At 40.1% G+C, this 16835-nt stretch overlaps 1 protein-coding gene across 2 annotated transcripts in view; it reads left to right on the top strand.

Moving 5' to 3' along the window:
• The window catches only part of PPARGC1A (PPARG coactivator 1 alpha), a 153024-nt gene that overhangs the window by 110543 nt on the left and 25646 nt on the right, over positions 1-16835 (top strand). For both annotated transcript variants that reach the window (XM_089677488.1, XM_089677487.1), the window contains exon 8: positions 11895-12792. In XM_089677488.1, coding sequence (XP_089533614.1) covers positions 11895-12792 — 898 coding nt within the window. The remainder of the gene's footprint in view (positions 1-11894; positions 12793-16835) is intronic.

The following is a 16835-nucleotide window of genomic DNA, read 5'->3' as shown; positions in this document are numbered from 1 at the left end:
TGTATCCATTGTTTTAAAAAATTGCATTAAATCTTTTTTATATTAAGTCGCTACAGAACAGCTTAAAGGTAAAATCAGGTATACAGTGGAACTGGTGTTCCTAAAGTAGTTGTAAACCCTTACATATACCCAGTGAAGTGATTGGCTTCAGGTTATATACAAATGAAACAAATCCTCCTACATAAGGTGTACCTGATTATCTGTAGCGGTCTGTCCTCTACATCCATTCAAAGTGCAGAATTTACACAGAATATCTCTGCTCTGAAAAGCAGGGGGTGGGAAGCTGAATTTACACACAGTGAGAAGAGCTCTAAGAGCTGATTGGAGGGAAGGGACACACTCCCTTCACATACCACAAACAAACAAAACTGAGACTGTCAATCACAGGCTGTGTGCTCGAGCTCCCACCCCATTACCTTGTTATCTCTTGGTATCAGGAAAACCTGTCAGAATTCACTCATACAGATAGCAGATGAATGTGGCAGCAGACAAAAATTACACTTAGTGTTCTGGATTGAGACAAGTACACACTATAGAGGGATATGCTTTGGTCATTTTATGTCTGAGGTTTACAACCACTGTACGTTGAGGGGGAAGCACTTTTGTGGATACACAGGAAGGAGAGAATTAGGGTCAAACATCACCAGTGTGATGATCTTCACTAGGAGTCTGGTAAGAAGAGAGTAGTAGAGGAGCTAAGGTCCCATTCACACCTGAGCGTTTTGTAGCGCGAAGTTCAAAGTTCCAAAACGCTCAGGGAGAAAAAAAATCAATATTACTGTATGGAGATGGTTCACATCTCCACTCCAAGTCACCTGAAGCACAACGCCTGAAGCTCAAAAAGGTTTTGGAGCTACTTTTGTAGCTTCATTCAGGCAGATTGGTGCGTTTTAATTCTGATAGAAATACATGGAAACGTGCAAATTGCACATTTTCATGCGCTTTTGTGCGTTTTGTTGCACGACCAAGAACGTGAATGTCACAGATGAAATGATTCTCTATTGGCTAATACAAAAATGCCAGAAATTTAAAAAACCTGAAAACGCTTCAACAAATCTCGCACAAACGTTTGCAAGCACGCATAAAAAACACTCAACAAAAAAATGCTCAAAAAACACTACGCTCAGATGTGAATGGAGCCCAAGTCTGCTGAATGGCATTCTATGGAGAGTGGCATTTGTAGCCATAAAGAAAAGCACGTTACTTTATATAAATTATTCAGTCACATTAGTTCCACTGCATACAAAGAAAACACAGTGATTTGCTTTAATTCTTAGAGTGATTCTAAAGGCAAAAAATGTATTTTTTAAACATACCAAACATGGTTTATGGTTTTGCACAGAGCAGACCTGATTCTCCTCTTCCCAGGTCCCCCCCCCCCCCCCAGTGCTCCTGACCATTTCACCCTGCTGAGTGCTCCTATAACAAGCTATGCTATAGGGGCACTCGTGCATTGACACACAGAGCAAGACTCTGCCCTGCCCCATGCTTTCTCCTCAGTGGCTGTTTTTGACAGCAGCAGAAGCCAATGACTCCCACTGCTGTCTCTGAGCCTTTGAGGAGGGAGAGAGCAGATAGAGCTGCTGCTCTTGTGCACAGCACTGGATCGAGATGCAGCTCAGGTATGTATTGGGAGGAGCTGAGGGGGAGGGGTAACACATTTTTTGCCTTTATTGCTTGTTCACACCATGCCCGCACTAGAATCGTGCTGCATTCCTGTGCGATTCAACCCACATGCAAAAGGCATAGCTTTTGTGATCTGCAGCAAGTGTAAATAAAATGTTAATGACACCCCAAATGTAGGTCGCAAACGCAGTACATTTACCCACATCTTCCTGCACCGGATCACATGATAGTAAACCATGTACCATGGGATCCAATTACAGTGTGTTTTAAAAAGCAGTGCATGCACTACCCTTGACGCAATACAATTGAGATCATTCAAAATGAATGGGTTTGAAACCCAGAGCTGCATGTGAATCACAGGAACACACAGCACGTTCCTGTGCGATTCAGCTTCGGGCATGGTGTGAACCATCCCTTAATAACCACTTTCAATCAGAATTAGAGTCAGTAGAACAATATAAACTGCACATGTATTGGATGTCGTGCTTCCATTTTAGGATGTATGGTTGCATCTTATTCTATTTATCAGTAGAAGTCTATGAACAACTCAGACTGTATTATGTGAATTATGCGGAAGTGTCACCACGCACATACCTTTTGAGCTCAGGATACAAAATGTCTGGAAAAAGTTACGCTCCCCTGGTAGATCATGCTATAGTGGATTTTGTCACGCCGCTTGTTCAGAAAGAATACTAATGAAATTGTTGAACGTGCATGAAAGACATACAGACACTGACTTAAAAAACACCATTTTGCAGGTATTATGAAACGGTCAAGATATCATTATTTTATTCAATTCAATTAAATAAAAACATGTAAAATAAATATTATTTGTATTTAGAGTTAGACCTTATCTCTGCATCTTGCTTCAGCTAACCCCTAGAAATGAAGTGAAAGTCTTCACTTGACAATCTTCCATTGTAAAAACCCAGAATGGAAGGGGTAGGGACTGAGAGGAGGGACATGTGAATTTCACAATGGAAATGGCACTGAAGAGATGACTTGTACCTTTCTTAAGTGACAACTTTGCCATAAGCAAAGGTACAAATGGGTGAAGAATCCCTTCAGGCCTCATGCACACCGGACATTTTAAAAACACTGCTCCTCTTGGCTGAAGCATTTTGGCAGAAAAAACACTTGACCCTTGAAAAAGTGTCTAACTCTTTTGCAAGCATTTAGGTGCGTTTGCAGGCATCAAGCGCTTGGGCGATAATTCATTGGCCAGAGTAATAATTTATTCTGGCCATTAAAATGATCTAATGCTCAAGCGCTATATGTGCCTAGTGTTAACACTTATTTAGATGCGTTTACACTTGTTAAGCGGTTTTGCTGCAAAACCGCTTCTGCTGGATGCACTGGCAGTGGGTTTTTTACAGCTTTAAAAGCCCCTGCCACTAAGAGTCTATGTGTGCATGGACACATAGGATAACATGGGGGGGCATTTGGAAGCTGTAAAAAAAAAAACTCCCGAAGCCCCTAAAATTGGCTGAAAAAACACCCTGTGTGCATGAGGCCTTAAAGGGTGGATACAGACGAAATGAAATTCAGCAGGGACCGACCGCCTTTCATTCTGAGTGTGAGCCTGCCTGTTTGACAGAAGTCGATTATTAGAAGGACTTCTGTTGAGCAGCCAACTCTGGGAAACTTTCATCAGTAAGTGACTGCAGCTACTGATTGGTGTATTTTGAAACCAGGGAGTGTCACAGCAGAGAGGATTCCTCACTTGTGTGGATGGGGGAATCTGTTTACTTCTTTTTTTCATCAGCCCACCAGCTGAATGGAAAAAAATGACTGTGGTTCTAAAGGCTGAAGATTTGTTTTACCTTAATGTATTCTCTGCATTAAGGTAAAAAAAAATCTTCTGCATGCACCCCCCCCCCCTTATACTTACCTGAGCCCAATCTCTGTTTGCTCTCCGCTCTCTACCTGCTCATTGGCTCAGAGACAGCATCAGCTACTGGCTTCTGCTGCTGTCAATCACAGCCAGTGAGGCAGAGCTGCACTCTTTGTGTCAATGGACACACAAGGCCTGCTGGAAGTGGCTTGCTATGGGGGCACTTGGCTGGGGGAAGGAGCTGAGAATTCAGGATGGGGAACCAAGAAGAGGAGGGTTGGGGCTGCTCTTTACATTACCATTGCACAGAGCAGGCAAGTATGATATGTTTGTTATCTTTAAAAAATAACATATTATCCTTTGCAATCACTTTAACCACTTGCCTAGCGGGCACTTTCACCCCCTTCCTGACCGGCCAATTTATCAGCTTTCAACACTGTTGCACTTTGAACGTCTATTGCATGGTCATGCAACACTGTACCCAAATGAGATTTTTATCATTTTTTTAGATATATAGAGCTTTCTTTTGGTAGTATTTAATCACCTCTAGGTGTGTTATTTTTTGCTAAACAAACAAAAAAAGACCAACAATTTTGAAAACAATTTTCTTTCTTAGTTTCTGTTATAAAATTTTGCAAACAGGTTATTTTTATCCTTAACTGATATGCTCTGATGAGGCTGCACTGATGGGCACTGATATGCAGCACTGATGGGCACTGATATGCAGCACTGATGGGTACTGAGGAGGAGGCACTGATAAACAGAACTGATGGTTACTGATAGGCTGCATAGATTGGCACTGATGAGGCTGCACTGATATGCAGTAATGATGGCCATTGATAGGTGGCACTGATAGCTGGCATTGAAGGTCACTGATAGACGGCACTGACGGTTGATGCGAATGGGCGCTGGCTGTGCTGATGGGCACTGGCTGGCTGCATTGAAGGACACTGACTGGTGACACTGACTGGCAGCAATGACTGGAGGCACTGATGGATAATGACTCACAGCACTGATGGAGACTGGCTGGCAGCACTGATGGACACTGTTGGGACTGCACTGATGGACACTGGCTGGCAGCACCGATGGACACTAACTGGCAGCAATGATGGACACTGTTGGGACTGCACTGATGGACACTTCTGGGACTGCACTGATGGACATTGTTCGGGCTGCACTGATGTCCTCTGATGTGTACATACAGTTGCAGATTACAGGCTCTTCACTCTCCTCACGCTGTGACCAGATGAGGAAAGTGCAGCCAACAACTGCCAAGTATATTTGCATTGTGATCTTCTATGTCATTGGACACAGCTGATCATGTGGTAAAAGGCTGCTGTGATTGGCCCTTTACCATGTCATGTGATCAGCTGTGTCCATGTCCAAAGGACGCAATGATCTCAGAGTGCGCGGTTCTGGGAGACGTCTTATGCCGACCGCACTGTAGTCATCATTCGGCTCTAGCCCGGTCATCAAGTGGTTAAGTAAGAGTGAAAATTCATGCTGTCCCTATCCATAAGAAGCCAAGGACTGACTCCCTATGCATTTGTTGGGTTGGCAGAATTGTCTCTGGGGACAGTAAATCATCGTTAGCCTTTTCACGTCCACTGAAGGTTTCTCAGTTTTAGATGAACTCTCTATCATTTCCCATCTTCCAAGCCATTGACAGACAGAAGTTCATTTTTCACCACATTTCCTACAAGTCCTTTCTGTAGAATCGAACTAAAAAGGTGCGCTTTGTATCCATCGAAAAAGGCAGCCCGAAAAATAATGAGAGAAAAACGCATAAAAACAGCAACAGATCTGAGTGCTAGGAAAGAAAAAATGTGTAAGTGTGAGTGATCTAGAGGTCCTTGCTTATAATGGAAGAGATTTCAATGCAGTAATCATAAGTACGGTGAAGGCTGTGCTCCACTGAAATAAGGCCTACATACCGTTGATTGTTTTGTGTTATGTGATTTGTCTGACACCCATTACATTCTGGATAATGGCAACTATTTGTTGCTGCGCGCAGCAGGCTCCTTTCACAAAGGAAAATAGCAATAAAAACCATGCTCAGAATTTCATTCTGAAAGTAGCTTCACATCCTATAGTTTGTGGAAGTGTGATAACAGTGTTCCATATTGTCTGCTGTCAGGCCGCAGCCTCAGACAGTCATTGAGACTTTGTTAGATCTCTCAGAGAGCTGTGCCAGCTAAAGAGGAAAGTTTCGACAGGAGCGTGGCTGGGAGCAGACAAAGCCCAGCTTTACACTTCACTGACTTTTCAGGCAGTTCTCTTATTGGGAATTCGTTTTCCGTAGGTTAAAGGAAACCTGTCGTCAGAGAAATACATAGGATGCCATGGCTGAATTGCTGGTTGCTGGATATCATACTGCTGCCATGGCTTTAATATGTTTACAGTCACTGACCTGGAACAAGTAGGCCCAGTATCGATGGACTGTGTGCTGCAAAGGCGGCGTGCTTTTCACATCAGTTTGAGACGCTTCTGAGATCATTCCTAATTCATTGCAAGCGTATTTAACCTCCTTCTAACCTGCTTTTGACCTTCTCCAAGTGTTCTTTTGTATTCTCATTGACTTGTATGGGGAAAAAAACAATTCTGGCAAACAAAAGCTTGTCAACGCCAACCTGTATGCTGCAAGCAAAGTCAACCTGCCTGCTTAGCAGACTACTAGTCCTTGCTCACACCAGTGCGACAATGATCAAATCACATGAAAAGTCGCAGCCTGTTGTCCGCAATGGAAGTGGTCATATCGGTGCGGTTCTGACTCCATTGGAGTCGTACCGATTTTGAAAGTACTTCATGCACTACTTTTTGTAAGTTCAGGTGTGACTTGCATAGACATCTGCATGAAGTCACACAAAAAGTCTTTCAAGTCGCACCTGAAGTGCGCACCTCAAGTGCGCACCTATATTTTCACTAGAGAATTGCCAGTATGCAAAAAAAACATAGAAAAAGCATGAAATATTTACAAAATGGTTTGCATAGGGTATGCCCTTCACCTGTTGGCGCCAACAGTACGCAAATATGCTGCCTCTTGGCGACTGGGCTTTGACGCCAAGCGGCTGTATATTTGTGTACCAAAAGTAAACAAAACATGTAATGAGAGCATGCGCTCTGCGCACTCCTGGCACATTTGCCAGCGCCTCACGGAAAGGTCCTGATCACTACTTGAATTCAGGATCTTTCCGATCATATGGCCGCTGTGACAGCCAATCAAGGCAGTCACATGACCCTAAACCCAGCCCCCCCAGCTGCCGTCTCCCGAGTTTGTGACGCGGGAGGTGCCGGCATGAAGTGGTTAAAGTAACTGTAAACCATTACATATACCCAGTGAAGTGACTGGCCTTAGGTGATACACAGAGATGAAACAAATCTTCCTATATAAGTTGTACCTGTCTGTCTGCTGTCTTCTCTCTTCTACAGTTGTTCAAAGTCCAGAATTTATAGAACTTGTCTGAGCTATCAAAAAAAGGGGCAGTTAGTTGAAACTATACACTGCAGAGCTTAGCGAGGAGAGCTCTGAGAGCTGATTGGAGGGGAGGGATACCCCCCCCCCCCTTCACACAGGAACAAAGTTAGGCTGTCAATCTGCTGGAGCTCCCTCCCCTGCCACCATTTTTCTCTTGGTGTCAGGAAAACATGTCAGAAGTGGTTCATACTGATAGCAGAGGAATGAGGCAGCAGACAGAACTGACACTTAGTGTGCTGGGCTAAGACAAGTACACACTATAGAGGGATATGCTTTGTTCATATTTCATGGTTTACAACCACTTTAAAATGTAGAGGGGAGAAGTGTAATTGCACATTTTGTGCCTAGGGAGTGGAAATCACTAGCTATACCTCCAACATATACATGTTTGAGATCAGAGATACTGCTTAGGAAGCACTGCCCTGGCTTCTCTTTGATGAATGAAAGCTGATTAGATGGAGTTTCCAAACCCCCTTGATGCAATGCATCACAGTAGCCTTCTCATTCCGATGGCTTGTGCCCCATACAGAGCAGACATGCCGCACTAGTGTTATCTGGACCTCATGCAGCCCTCTACTTTGCAGTCCTCAATGGTTTAAGCATTGAAATTGAACAAGGCCCTCTCTGATCTCAGTTATATTTCCTTACATAATTTTAAACTGAACATTTCAGGAAATGTTTTATTGCCCCTTACTATGGGATAAAATTTGTAACTTAAAATTTCTACTACAGTGTAATTTACCAAATCAGTAAAATATATTTCTGGAATTGCTTAGCCCCCCAATAAACAATGAGAACAATGTAGACCATTCCTCCCAATGCAGGTCTCTGTCCCAATGACTTTGACATACTTGATGTAGAGGCACAATTACACTGAGATTGTCTACTTTGCCCAGTAGTATCTTTACATGTTTTCCAAATTGTAACCACTGCTTTGAACTGTCCACTTAAAGCGGTGTTAAACCCTAAATAAAAAATTTAATATGTTGCAGATTAGCAATTAGATGTGGTGGCTGCATTAGTTTTAATTTTTTTACTTTCCCCCCTCTGTTTTCACCTGGTGATCTGGCCAGTAACACACCTCATGTATTAGAGTGCCCCCACTCTGGATGAAGGAGCACAGGGGGCACCATTGGACAACAGCATTGTCAGGCTGGGGGGAGGGGAGTGTTAGATGGACTAGCAGATTTAAATACACTAACATATTGAAGCCAAACTTCAGCTAGTACTTTATAGTCAGTTATAGCAAATATGAATGGTGATAAAGGTTTTACATAAATAAAAGCTGATTATTTTAAACATCCCTGTCAGTGTTAAAGTAGTACTAAACCTGGCACTTAAAAAAAAAAGGGGCACCGTTGGACAGCAGCATTGTCAGGCTGGAGTGTGGGGAATGTTAGATGGACTAGCAGATTTAAATACACTAACAAATTGAAGCCAAACTCCAGCTAGTACTTTATAGTCAGTTACAGCAAACATGAATGGGGATAATAAATAAATAAAAGCTGACCATTTTAAACATCCCTGACAGTGTGAAAGTAGTACTAAACCTGGCACTTAAAAAAAAAATAAATAAATACATAAAAATCCCTTGTAAGGCAATGTTATAATGTGCTAGTATGCATCACATACTAACACATTATGTGGCACTTACCTTAAAACAAAGATCTCCTGCAGCGCGCTGTCACCGCTGACAGGGCTTCTATCTTCACCTGATACTTCTTCCAGGTTTGCGGGCTCTGGCAGGTTGAATGACCGAGCCGCGATGATGTCACTTGTGCACATTTGCACGGCAGTCACTTTTTTCGCCAAACAGCTCTAAAGGAATGGCACGGACATACCTTTAGCGCACATAATGCTTTAAATGGTCTGTCTCATCCCTGTAACTGCAAAAGAGCTTTTCTTTTGAAAAACATCAGACTTACTGGCTGGATCACCAGATTAAATAGAAGAAAGAATGCCTACAAAAGGAAATTAATACAGCCATCATATCTGCAATATAATAAATGTTTATTTAGGGGTTTAATACTGCTTTCATTATTATTATAGAGGATTTATAGAGTACCAACAGTTTGGGCAGCACTTTAATGAGAACATGAATAGAAAACACTGGGATCAGTAAAATATTTTAGCTGTTTCTAATGCCTAAACCTTTTAGATTCACTAATATGCAAACTAGTTGATCTTGTAAACCTTATAACATTTTAGAATAACTTGTTCCTGCCCCTCTGCTTTTAGACCATTGGGAATTAGTGATAGGCATGCTGTGTTTGTGTCTGCCCTCCCCTCCACCATTGACAGTTATGACATGCTGAGAATGAGGGGTGGCCAAACGCACATAGCTCCTAAAGTTTGTGAATTCTTTCACCTGTGCATGACTTCTAGTAGATGGTGTTGTTTAACAGAAAGCCTTGTAGTTTTTTCTGAAATTGCACTTTAATTATGTAGTTTTGCTTTTACTGTATCTCTCTTCTAAAGCTGGCAAATTCTTGTTTTCTCTTTCTTTTCAAATGAAGATTTTCATTAAAAACATCAGGACGTAATTATGTTCGCTTTAATATCAATAGCCTGGTGAGTCTGTAAACATAATTACTTAATAGGGATAATTATAATTGTATTTTTTTTTATTTAGAAAGTAGTGCGCCAAAAGTAAATTAGGAAAAACATATTATTTACATCGCCTATAGCTAATGATTTAATGTTATTGCTTCTCACTTTGCACGTCGAGCAAACAAATTATATAAGTTGCAGAAAATTAAACTCATTTTAGTACCATGCTGGATTCTGCACACTTTTAATTGTTAGTCTTCATTTTGGATGCACCACCAGAAATCAATTAAAATATAAATTCATATTTAAATGTGTTGTTAAAGTACCCATAAAATGGTGTGTGTGTGCGTGTGTGTGTGTAAGGTTAATATGGGGGGACACATTTGCATACAAATCAGTCATTTCTTTTTAATAATCATACCAATGGAGGGAACAAAACAAGAAATCTTTACATAGTCTAAAGACATCTGATAGCCTGGTGTCAAAAACTCATTTAAGAATAATAAGATAGAGTTATTGGCAGGCTGCAGGTGGGATATGATACCACTATATTCCTTAATACCAACAGAGAAAGTGGTGTCACCCTTCCAGCTGTGCTGACTGGCATAGCATTATAAATCGAAAAATTTACTGGACAGAATTTCAAATCCTATGGCAGAGAAGACAATTCTCAATTGTGTATTTTAGCTGTATGCTTTAGCTATAACTTTGTTAAAGTGTGCATCCGTTAACGGGCTAAAAAAACCAAAAGACTGAAGTTTAAACCTTTTTTTTTGTCCCAAAGCAAAAAAAACTTTTGGCTACAATTTTCACTTTGGTTAATACAGGGATTGTATTATTTTGAATGTACAATGAATACGGCTTCAACTGATCTGGGACTTTCCGTGACATGCATTTAGTAATGCAGTAAGATAAAACCACTGGCACTAGAGATCTTAACTAACAGTGCAAGGATGTCTTGCCAAGCATTCTAGTAGGAATACACAGTCATAGTTATGCAGCATTGATGTGGCTCTAATTTAATTCCCAGCATTGTTGTCAAAGAAATATCTGGTATTAGTAGTAGTAGATAACATTCAACTGGATGTTTCTGTAATGTTGAAGATGTTCTGTAGCTTATCCAAGCCACCTCCTCAGTTCTTTTTCACAATTGAAGAAGTGGCGTAGATAAGCTACAAAAAGTCTTAAACATTACAGGACAAGTCAAGTTGAATGTTACATACTGGGCTTGATTTACTAATACTGGAGAGTGCTAAATCTGGTACAGCTCTGCTTAAAAACCAATCAACTTCCATTTTTTTTTGTCAAAGCTTAATTGAATAAGCTGAAGTTAGAAGCTGATTGGCTACCATGCACAGCTGTACCAGATTTTGCACTCTCCAGTTTTAGTAAATTAACCTCATTGTTCCATATAGCATGACCTGGATAAATGAGTACCTTCAACATCACAGAAATATTTGCTTAGAGAGCTAAAAAATATTGGGTATTAAATTGCACCTTATTTGTCTTCTATTTGCACACAATCCCATTAGATCAGGGGTGTCAAACTGGCAGCCCTCCAGCTGTTGCAAAACTACAAATTCCAACATGCCTCTGCCTTTGGGAGTCATGCTGGTAACTGTCAATCTTGCAATGCCTCATGGGACTTGTAGTTTGGCAACAGCTGGAGGGCCGCCAATTTGACACCTGTGCATTTGATGTATTGAAAAAGAAATTTTGAACAAACAGTTTACCAACCTAACGAGTTCTATTAGCAAAGAGAGGTTGATGTTAAGTGGCAGAAACATATCTTAAATATTTTTCAGAACATTATCATAGAACTCTAACATAGTCACTGTTGATCAGACATGAAAAATTTCCATCAAAAAGTTCCAGTGAACAAGCTCTAAAAAAAAGCCTGATGTGAACAGGGTCTCTTAAAATGCATGTGTTTAAAATTAGGTTATTTCTTTAACATTCTAAATAAAGGACACAAATTCTGATTGATGCATAGGGTAGAAAAAAACGCTGCCTGGTTGTGGTAGCATTTTTTTAATTGAATTGCATTGCAGTGACAAATGTTGATAAAAGGCATGGATGTTCAGCCTGTGGCCATCCATCTGTTGCGGAACTACAAATCCCATGAGGCATTGCAAGGCTGACAGGTACAAGCATGACTCCCAAAGGCAGAGGCATGATGGGACTTGTAGTTCCACAACTGCTAGAGGGCCACAGGTTGAGCACCCATGGTATAAGGGATCAGCAACTTGATACTACTTCAACTAGATATCATTTAAAAATTTCTCAGAACCCCGGTATGCAATTTCTTGCCTTCATTTCTTGAAAACAAATGTACAAAATGAATAAAACTATGTTGCCCAGTATTAATAAATACAGTTTTCATGAAGTTTTATTTTCTGTTTTATTTAGGACTAACTCCACCAACAACACCACCTCACAAAGCCAACCAAGATAACCCATTCAGGACTTCTCCCAAGCTGAAGTCTTCTTGCAAGCCTGTTGTGCCCCCGGCTAAAAAATCTCGCTACATTGAGTCTTCCACTATTCAAGTTATTAATACTAAAAAAGGTCCCGAACAATCTGAACTGTATGCACAGCTGAGCAAAACCTCCGTGGTCATTGGACAAGAGGAGAAAAAAGTGAAGCGACCTAGTTTACGACTTTTTGGTGATCATGACTACTGTCAATTTATGAATTCAAAATCAGAAATACGTATAAGCTTAACACAAGATTTACAGGCCTCAAGACAACTTGAATGTAAGAATTCGCTGCCTGGGAAAAAATTACAGGTCTGTTCATTTAAAGAACATGAGGAGAGCCTGAAAGACAGTTTTGAGGTGGCAATGCCAAGTCCTCAGAATGGCAATAGGAAGCCACTTCAAGACCAAGAGATCCGTGCAGAACTCAATAAGCACTTTGGTGACCCAACACAAGCAGTCTATGAGGAAGAGAACAAAAATGGTGATGCAAGGAGCAATGATTACTGTGATGATCAATTCTCTAGACTACCTATGTTTTTAACCTCTGGACTGGGTATGGATAATTTGTTTGATGAAAGCGAAGATGAAAATGACAAACTGTGCTATTCCTGGGATGGAATACAATCCTATTCATTATTTGATGTATCACCTTCCTGCTCAACTTTCAATTCTCCAAGCAGATATTCCGTTTCCCCACCAACATCCCTTTTTTCTCAAAGGATATGTTCTCGGTCGAGATCTAGATCTTATTCTCAAATCCGATCATGTTCTCAGTCTCCATATTCACGTTCAAGATCAAGATCTCCATCCAGCAGATCTTCTTCAGGGTAGGTAAAATTAGAGCTTTTATTTCTGGTTTCTGCATGAAAAAAAGGCCTCCATTTCTCACCTCCTTTTAAGAATGCTAATTTCCTGTCATACTTTTGGTTTCAGTGCTTTCTTAGTAGCTGACCCTGAATAAGTATAGCGATAAGGAGTTTTACATTTTTCTGACAATCATTTATGGCATGCTAATTTGGGTCCGTGACTCAAAAACATTTAGGTCAGACACAGCCAGGCAGGTAGAATTTTCTTTAGGAAAATAGCAATAACATCCCCAATACTTCCTTTGTGACATGGTCACGTCAAGAAACCCATTGTTTTGGCCATGCAAGACAAAGAAGCAGGTTCGGTTTATTTTAACCATTTTATATTTATCGTCTTATTGCTCCCTTGCCATGCCATTTGGCCAGAGGGAGCAAAGAATACCTTACTTAAGGGTATTGGGAGCATATGACTGCCCCCCCCCCATGCTCCCATGTGACAGCCTGCTTGGATGATCCAGAAGCCAGAACTTTCAAACGAGAGTTGTCAACCCAGTTTAGGTTCTATATCAGTCATAGGGAGCAGTGGGAAAGTAAAAGGAAGGTGAGTATAAGTTGCTAGTGGGACCGCCATTAAAAGGAACCTGTTTGCCTCTGTGGCAAAAAACAGGTTACTTATAAATCTGTTAAAATATAATTGGATAAATATACATTTACTCCTCAGAATTATGGTCAAAACTGGCTAAAAGTGGACCTATCATTAAAGTTTAGAATAAAAGGCATAAAAGTGAGCGCCATGGGTGAGCTGCTTTAACACCGAAAGGCACCAATAACCTCCTAAGACAAAATCATATAATAAGGTGCAGTGCTAAAATGATGTAAATCTCAATATAATAAAGTGCAACACAATGATGGAAAACGATGTTAATATCATATAAAAGTGCAAGTAGTGCTTAAGTCAAGTGACAATTCAATCAGCAAGGCAAATGCATAAAGTGACTACAGTGTAAATGCACATCCATCAAAGTGCAAATAGTGCTTATAGGGTGATAAAGTCCATATATCAATCACTGAATAAATGTGAAGCTTCAAATATAAGTGATCCTTAGTGAGTCTTCTGGTGATAAAATAAATAGCAGAATTACGCACACACCAGATGCGTAATACCATCACGCATTTCAGAATAATTATATCTCAGTGGGTCAGCTGGATCATCATATGGACACCTCTACCCTGTATGGACTCCCCTCTGGGCCATCAATGGATGCCTCCCTTTAGGCATCCTTTCTTGGGGCTCTTGATGAGCCTCACCACCCACAGAGCGTACTGCAGGAAGAGGTGAAAGGTACTGCATCCCATTGATGGCCCAGAGGGGAGTCCATAATAGGTGATCCATATGGTGATCCAGCTGACCCACTGAGATATGATTATTCTCAAATGCGTGATGGTATTACGCTCTGGTGAGTACGTAATTCTACTATTTATTTTATCACCAGAAGACTCACTAAGGATCACTTATATTTGAAGCGTCACCTTTATTCAGTGATTGATATATGGACTTTATCACCTTATAAGCACTATTTGCACTTTGATGGATGTGCATTTACACTGTAGTCATTTTATGCATTTGCCTTGCTGATTGAATTGTCACTTGAATTAAGCACTACTTGCACTTTATATGATATTAAGATCGTTTTCCATCATTGTATTGCACTTTATTATATTGAGATTTACATCATTTTAGCGCTGCACCTTATATTATCATTAAAGTTTACACATTACTTACATCACTACATATATTACAGAGACTGGAAAAGAAGGAGACTGAACTATGCCGTATCCTCTTCTAGTCTACTTGGTGATAAAATCATTATAAAAATGTTTGATAAACAAAATAAAAAAGGACGTTTTTTTGTTACAACTGCACAATACGTCCTATAAGTAAATTGATGCAATGATAAAGAGCAGTGAGGTTGGGGACCCCATTCATAAAATACGCAAACTGCATATTTCAGTTACTCTTTGGCCAGATTTTAGGAAAGGAATAGACTGGCTATGCTGGACTATGAACTCCTCTTGTAGTTTTCTTTGTGATAAAATAATTATTAGTCATGATAAATAAAATGAAAAACATATTTTGCAGCTGAAATATGACTGCTGGCCATTTCAGTAACATGCCTTGCACTTCTGAAGGGGTTGGAAGACGCCTTCCCAATTTCAAATGTAAAAAAAAGTAAAGCTACATTGACTGAAAATTCCAGTAGCTTGTAAATCTGGAATTTAGATTCGTCTTTATTCTTTTTTTTTTCATTACTTTCACTTTACCAGAGTTTGCAGAAAAATCACTTTGAAGGTGTAAATTCCATTTTTTTGATGAATAACCTTAAAAATTCTTAATCAAAGTGAAGTGAAATTTCAGTTAAGTACAGTAAAGTGAAAATGCTTTTTCCATTATGCTTAATAATATATTCCCCAAAGCCCGTCTTTAATTCATTCTGTACTCCATCCAGCTGTAGTAGTGTGTTTATCATTAGAATGAAATCAGTAGTAAATGTTATCTCACGGAATACACCTGAGGAGGCTGCACACAGTTTTCAGATTAAGGCAAAATGTAATAAAGCTTGCTATGGTGGGAAGACAAGGCAGAACCTCCAGCTAGTAGACTCATTTATGGGATCCATGGAATTAATCCAAACCTGTGTGTTTACTCCTTAACATTTTATTTTCATTGTCAGATAGAAGTATCCCTTAGCCTTATCGCTGCCAGAAGCTTTTTTGCATTTTTTGCACACATGTTTAAGAAAATCATTTTAGGCCTAAAGATTGCATAAACCCCCAAACCATTATATATTTTCTGAAAGCAGACACCATAGAGAATAAAATTATGGTAGTATTTTTTTAGGTCACACAATATTACCGCACATTAAAATTAATTTTATGGCACACAAATGCAGTAAATTGCACCATTTTTTTGTAAAATATAAAAGATGAGGTTGTACCAAGTAAATAGATACCCAACATGTAAAACCGTAAATTTGAATGCGCCCATGAAATCGCGACAAACTTCAGTACCCTATATTTTCCATAGGCGACGCATTAAAAGTCCCTTATAGGTCATCAGTTTGGCGTTATGGGGGAGATCTGATGTTAGGAATATTGCTCTCACTCCAGCGTGCACGGCAATATGTAATATATGTATTGCAATTGATGCTTACATGTGTAGGAGCCTGACAAATGCTTTACATTCGTACATGTGTATATGTAAACATTTTTGGCTGGGATTGTATCTACTTGGGTGTAACTTAAATGTTTTACAATTTTAGAGAAAAAAAGAAAAAATTCCATCAGAGGACAAAAAGTCCCCTATGTGATGATTTTTTGGTGAAAAGTTCTCCAATTTTTCAAAAATATGTTGCGCTGAATATATACACATAAAATCATATATAGTGCATAAATTAAGCATCATATGAATTGGGTCTATTAAAAAGCCATATTTAAATGTGACAAATAAATCAAATAAGTTCATGAATAAAATCTTGCAAGATTAGATGTCTTCTTAAATCAATGCAGTGAACAGTGTATAGACCACCATCAAACAGAGCCCCTTACCGGAAACACAGACCCTAGATAGGAGGTCTGCCAAGGCATGACGTTGTGTATATTCCAATACATATTTCACTCCAAAGATGTTCAGGGGTTACGATCTCCTTTCCTTGATCTTTATTGGCTCAGAACATGAAAGAGAATCTCCATAGTGAACTTATATTTGAATGCTTTATTAAAAAATCCAGGATTCTGCTTACAAAATGCTGAAAAACACTTGCATGTATGAACGCCGCTGGTGCCGGCTTCAGCAGGCAGGGATGATGTCAGCATGGAATCCTGCTCCGTGCTGGTGCGTGGAAGCAATCAGGCGACAGCGTAGCTGCTAGAATGCTTCTCTCTGATAGGCAAAAGACTGCTTGTCAGATGTACACACAATCCTGGTGGCTGCAACATGTGTAAAATCCCCCACTGTCAAATTCGTACTACATATGGATCTGGCAGTGAATTGGTTAAAGCGACTC

This window comes from Staurois parvus, unplaced genomic scaffold (genome assembly GCF_062004578.1).
Source record: "Staurois parvus isolate SC_StPar_1 unplaced genomic scaffold, SC_StPar_1.0 ptg000186l, whole genome shotgun sequence".
Classification (NCBI taxonomy): Eukaryota; Metazoa; Chordata; class Amphibia; order Anura; family Ranidae; genus Staurois; species Staurois parvus.
The sequence above is the reverse complement of the archived record's forward strand: the minus strand, read 5'-3'. Positions and strand labels throughout refer to the sequence as shown.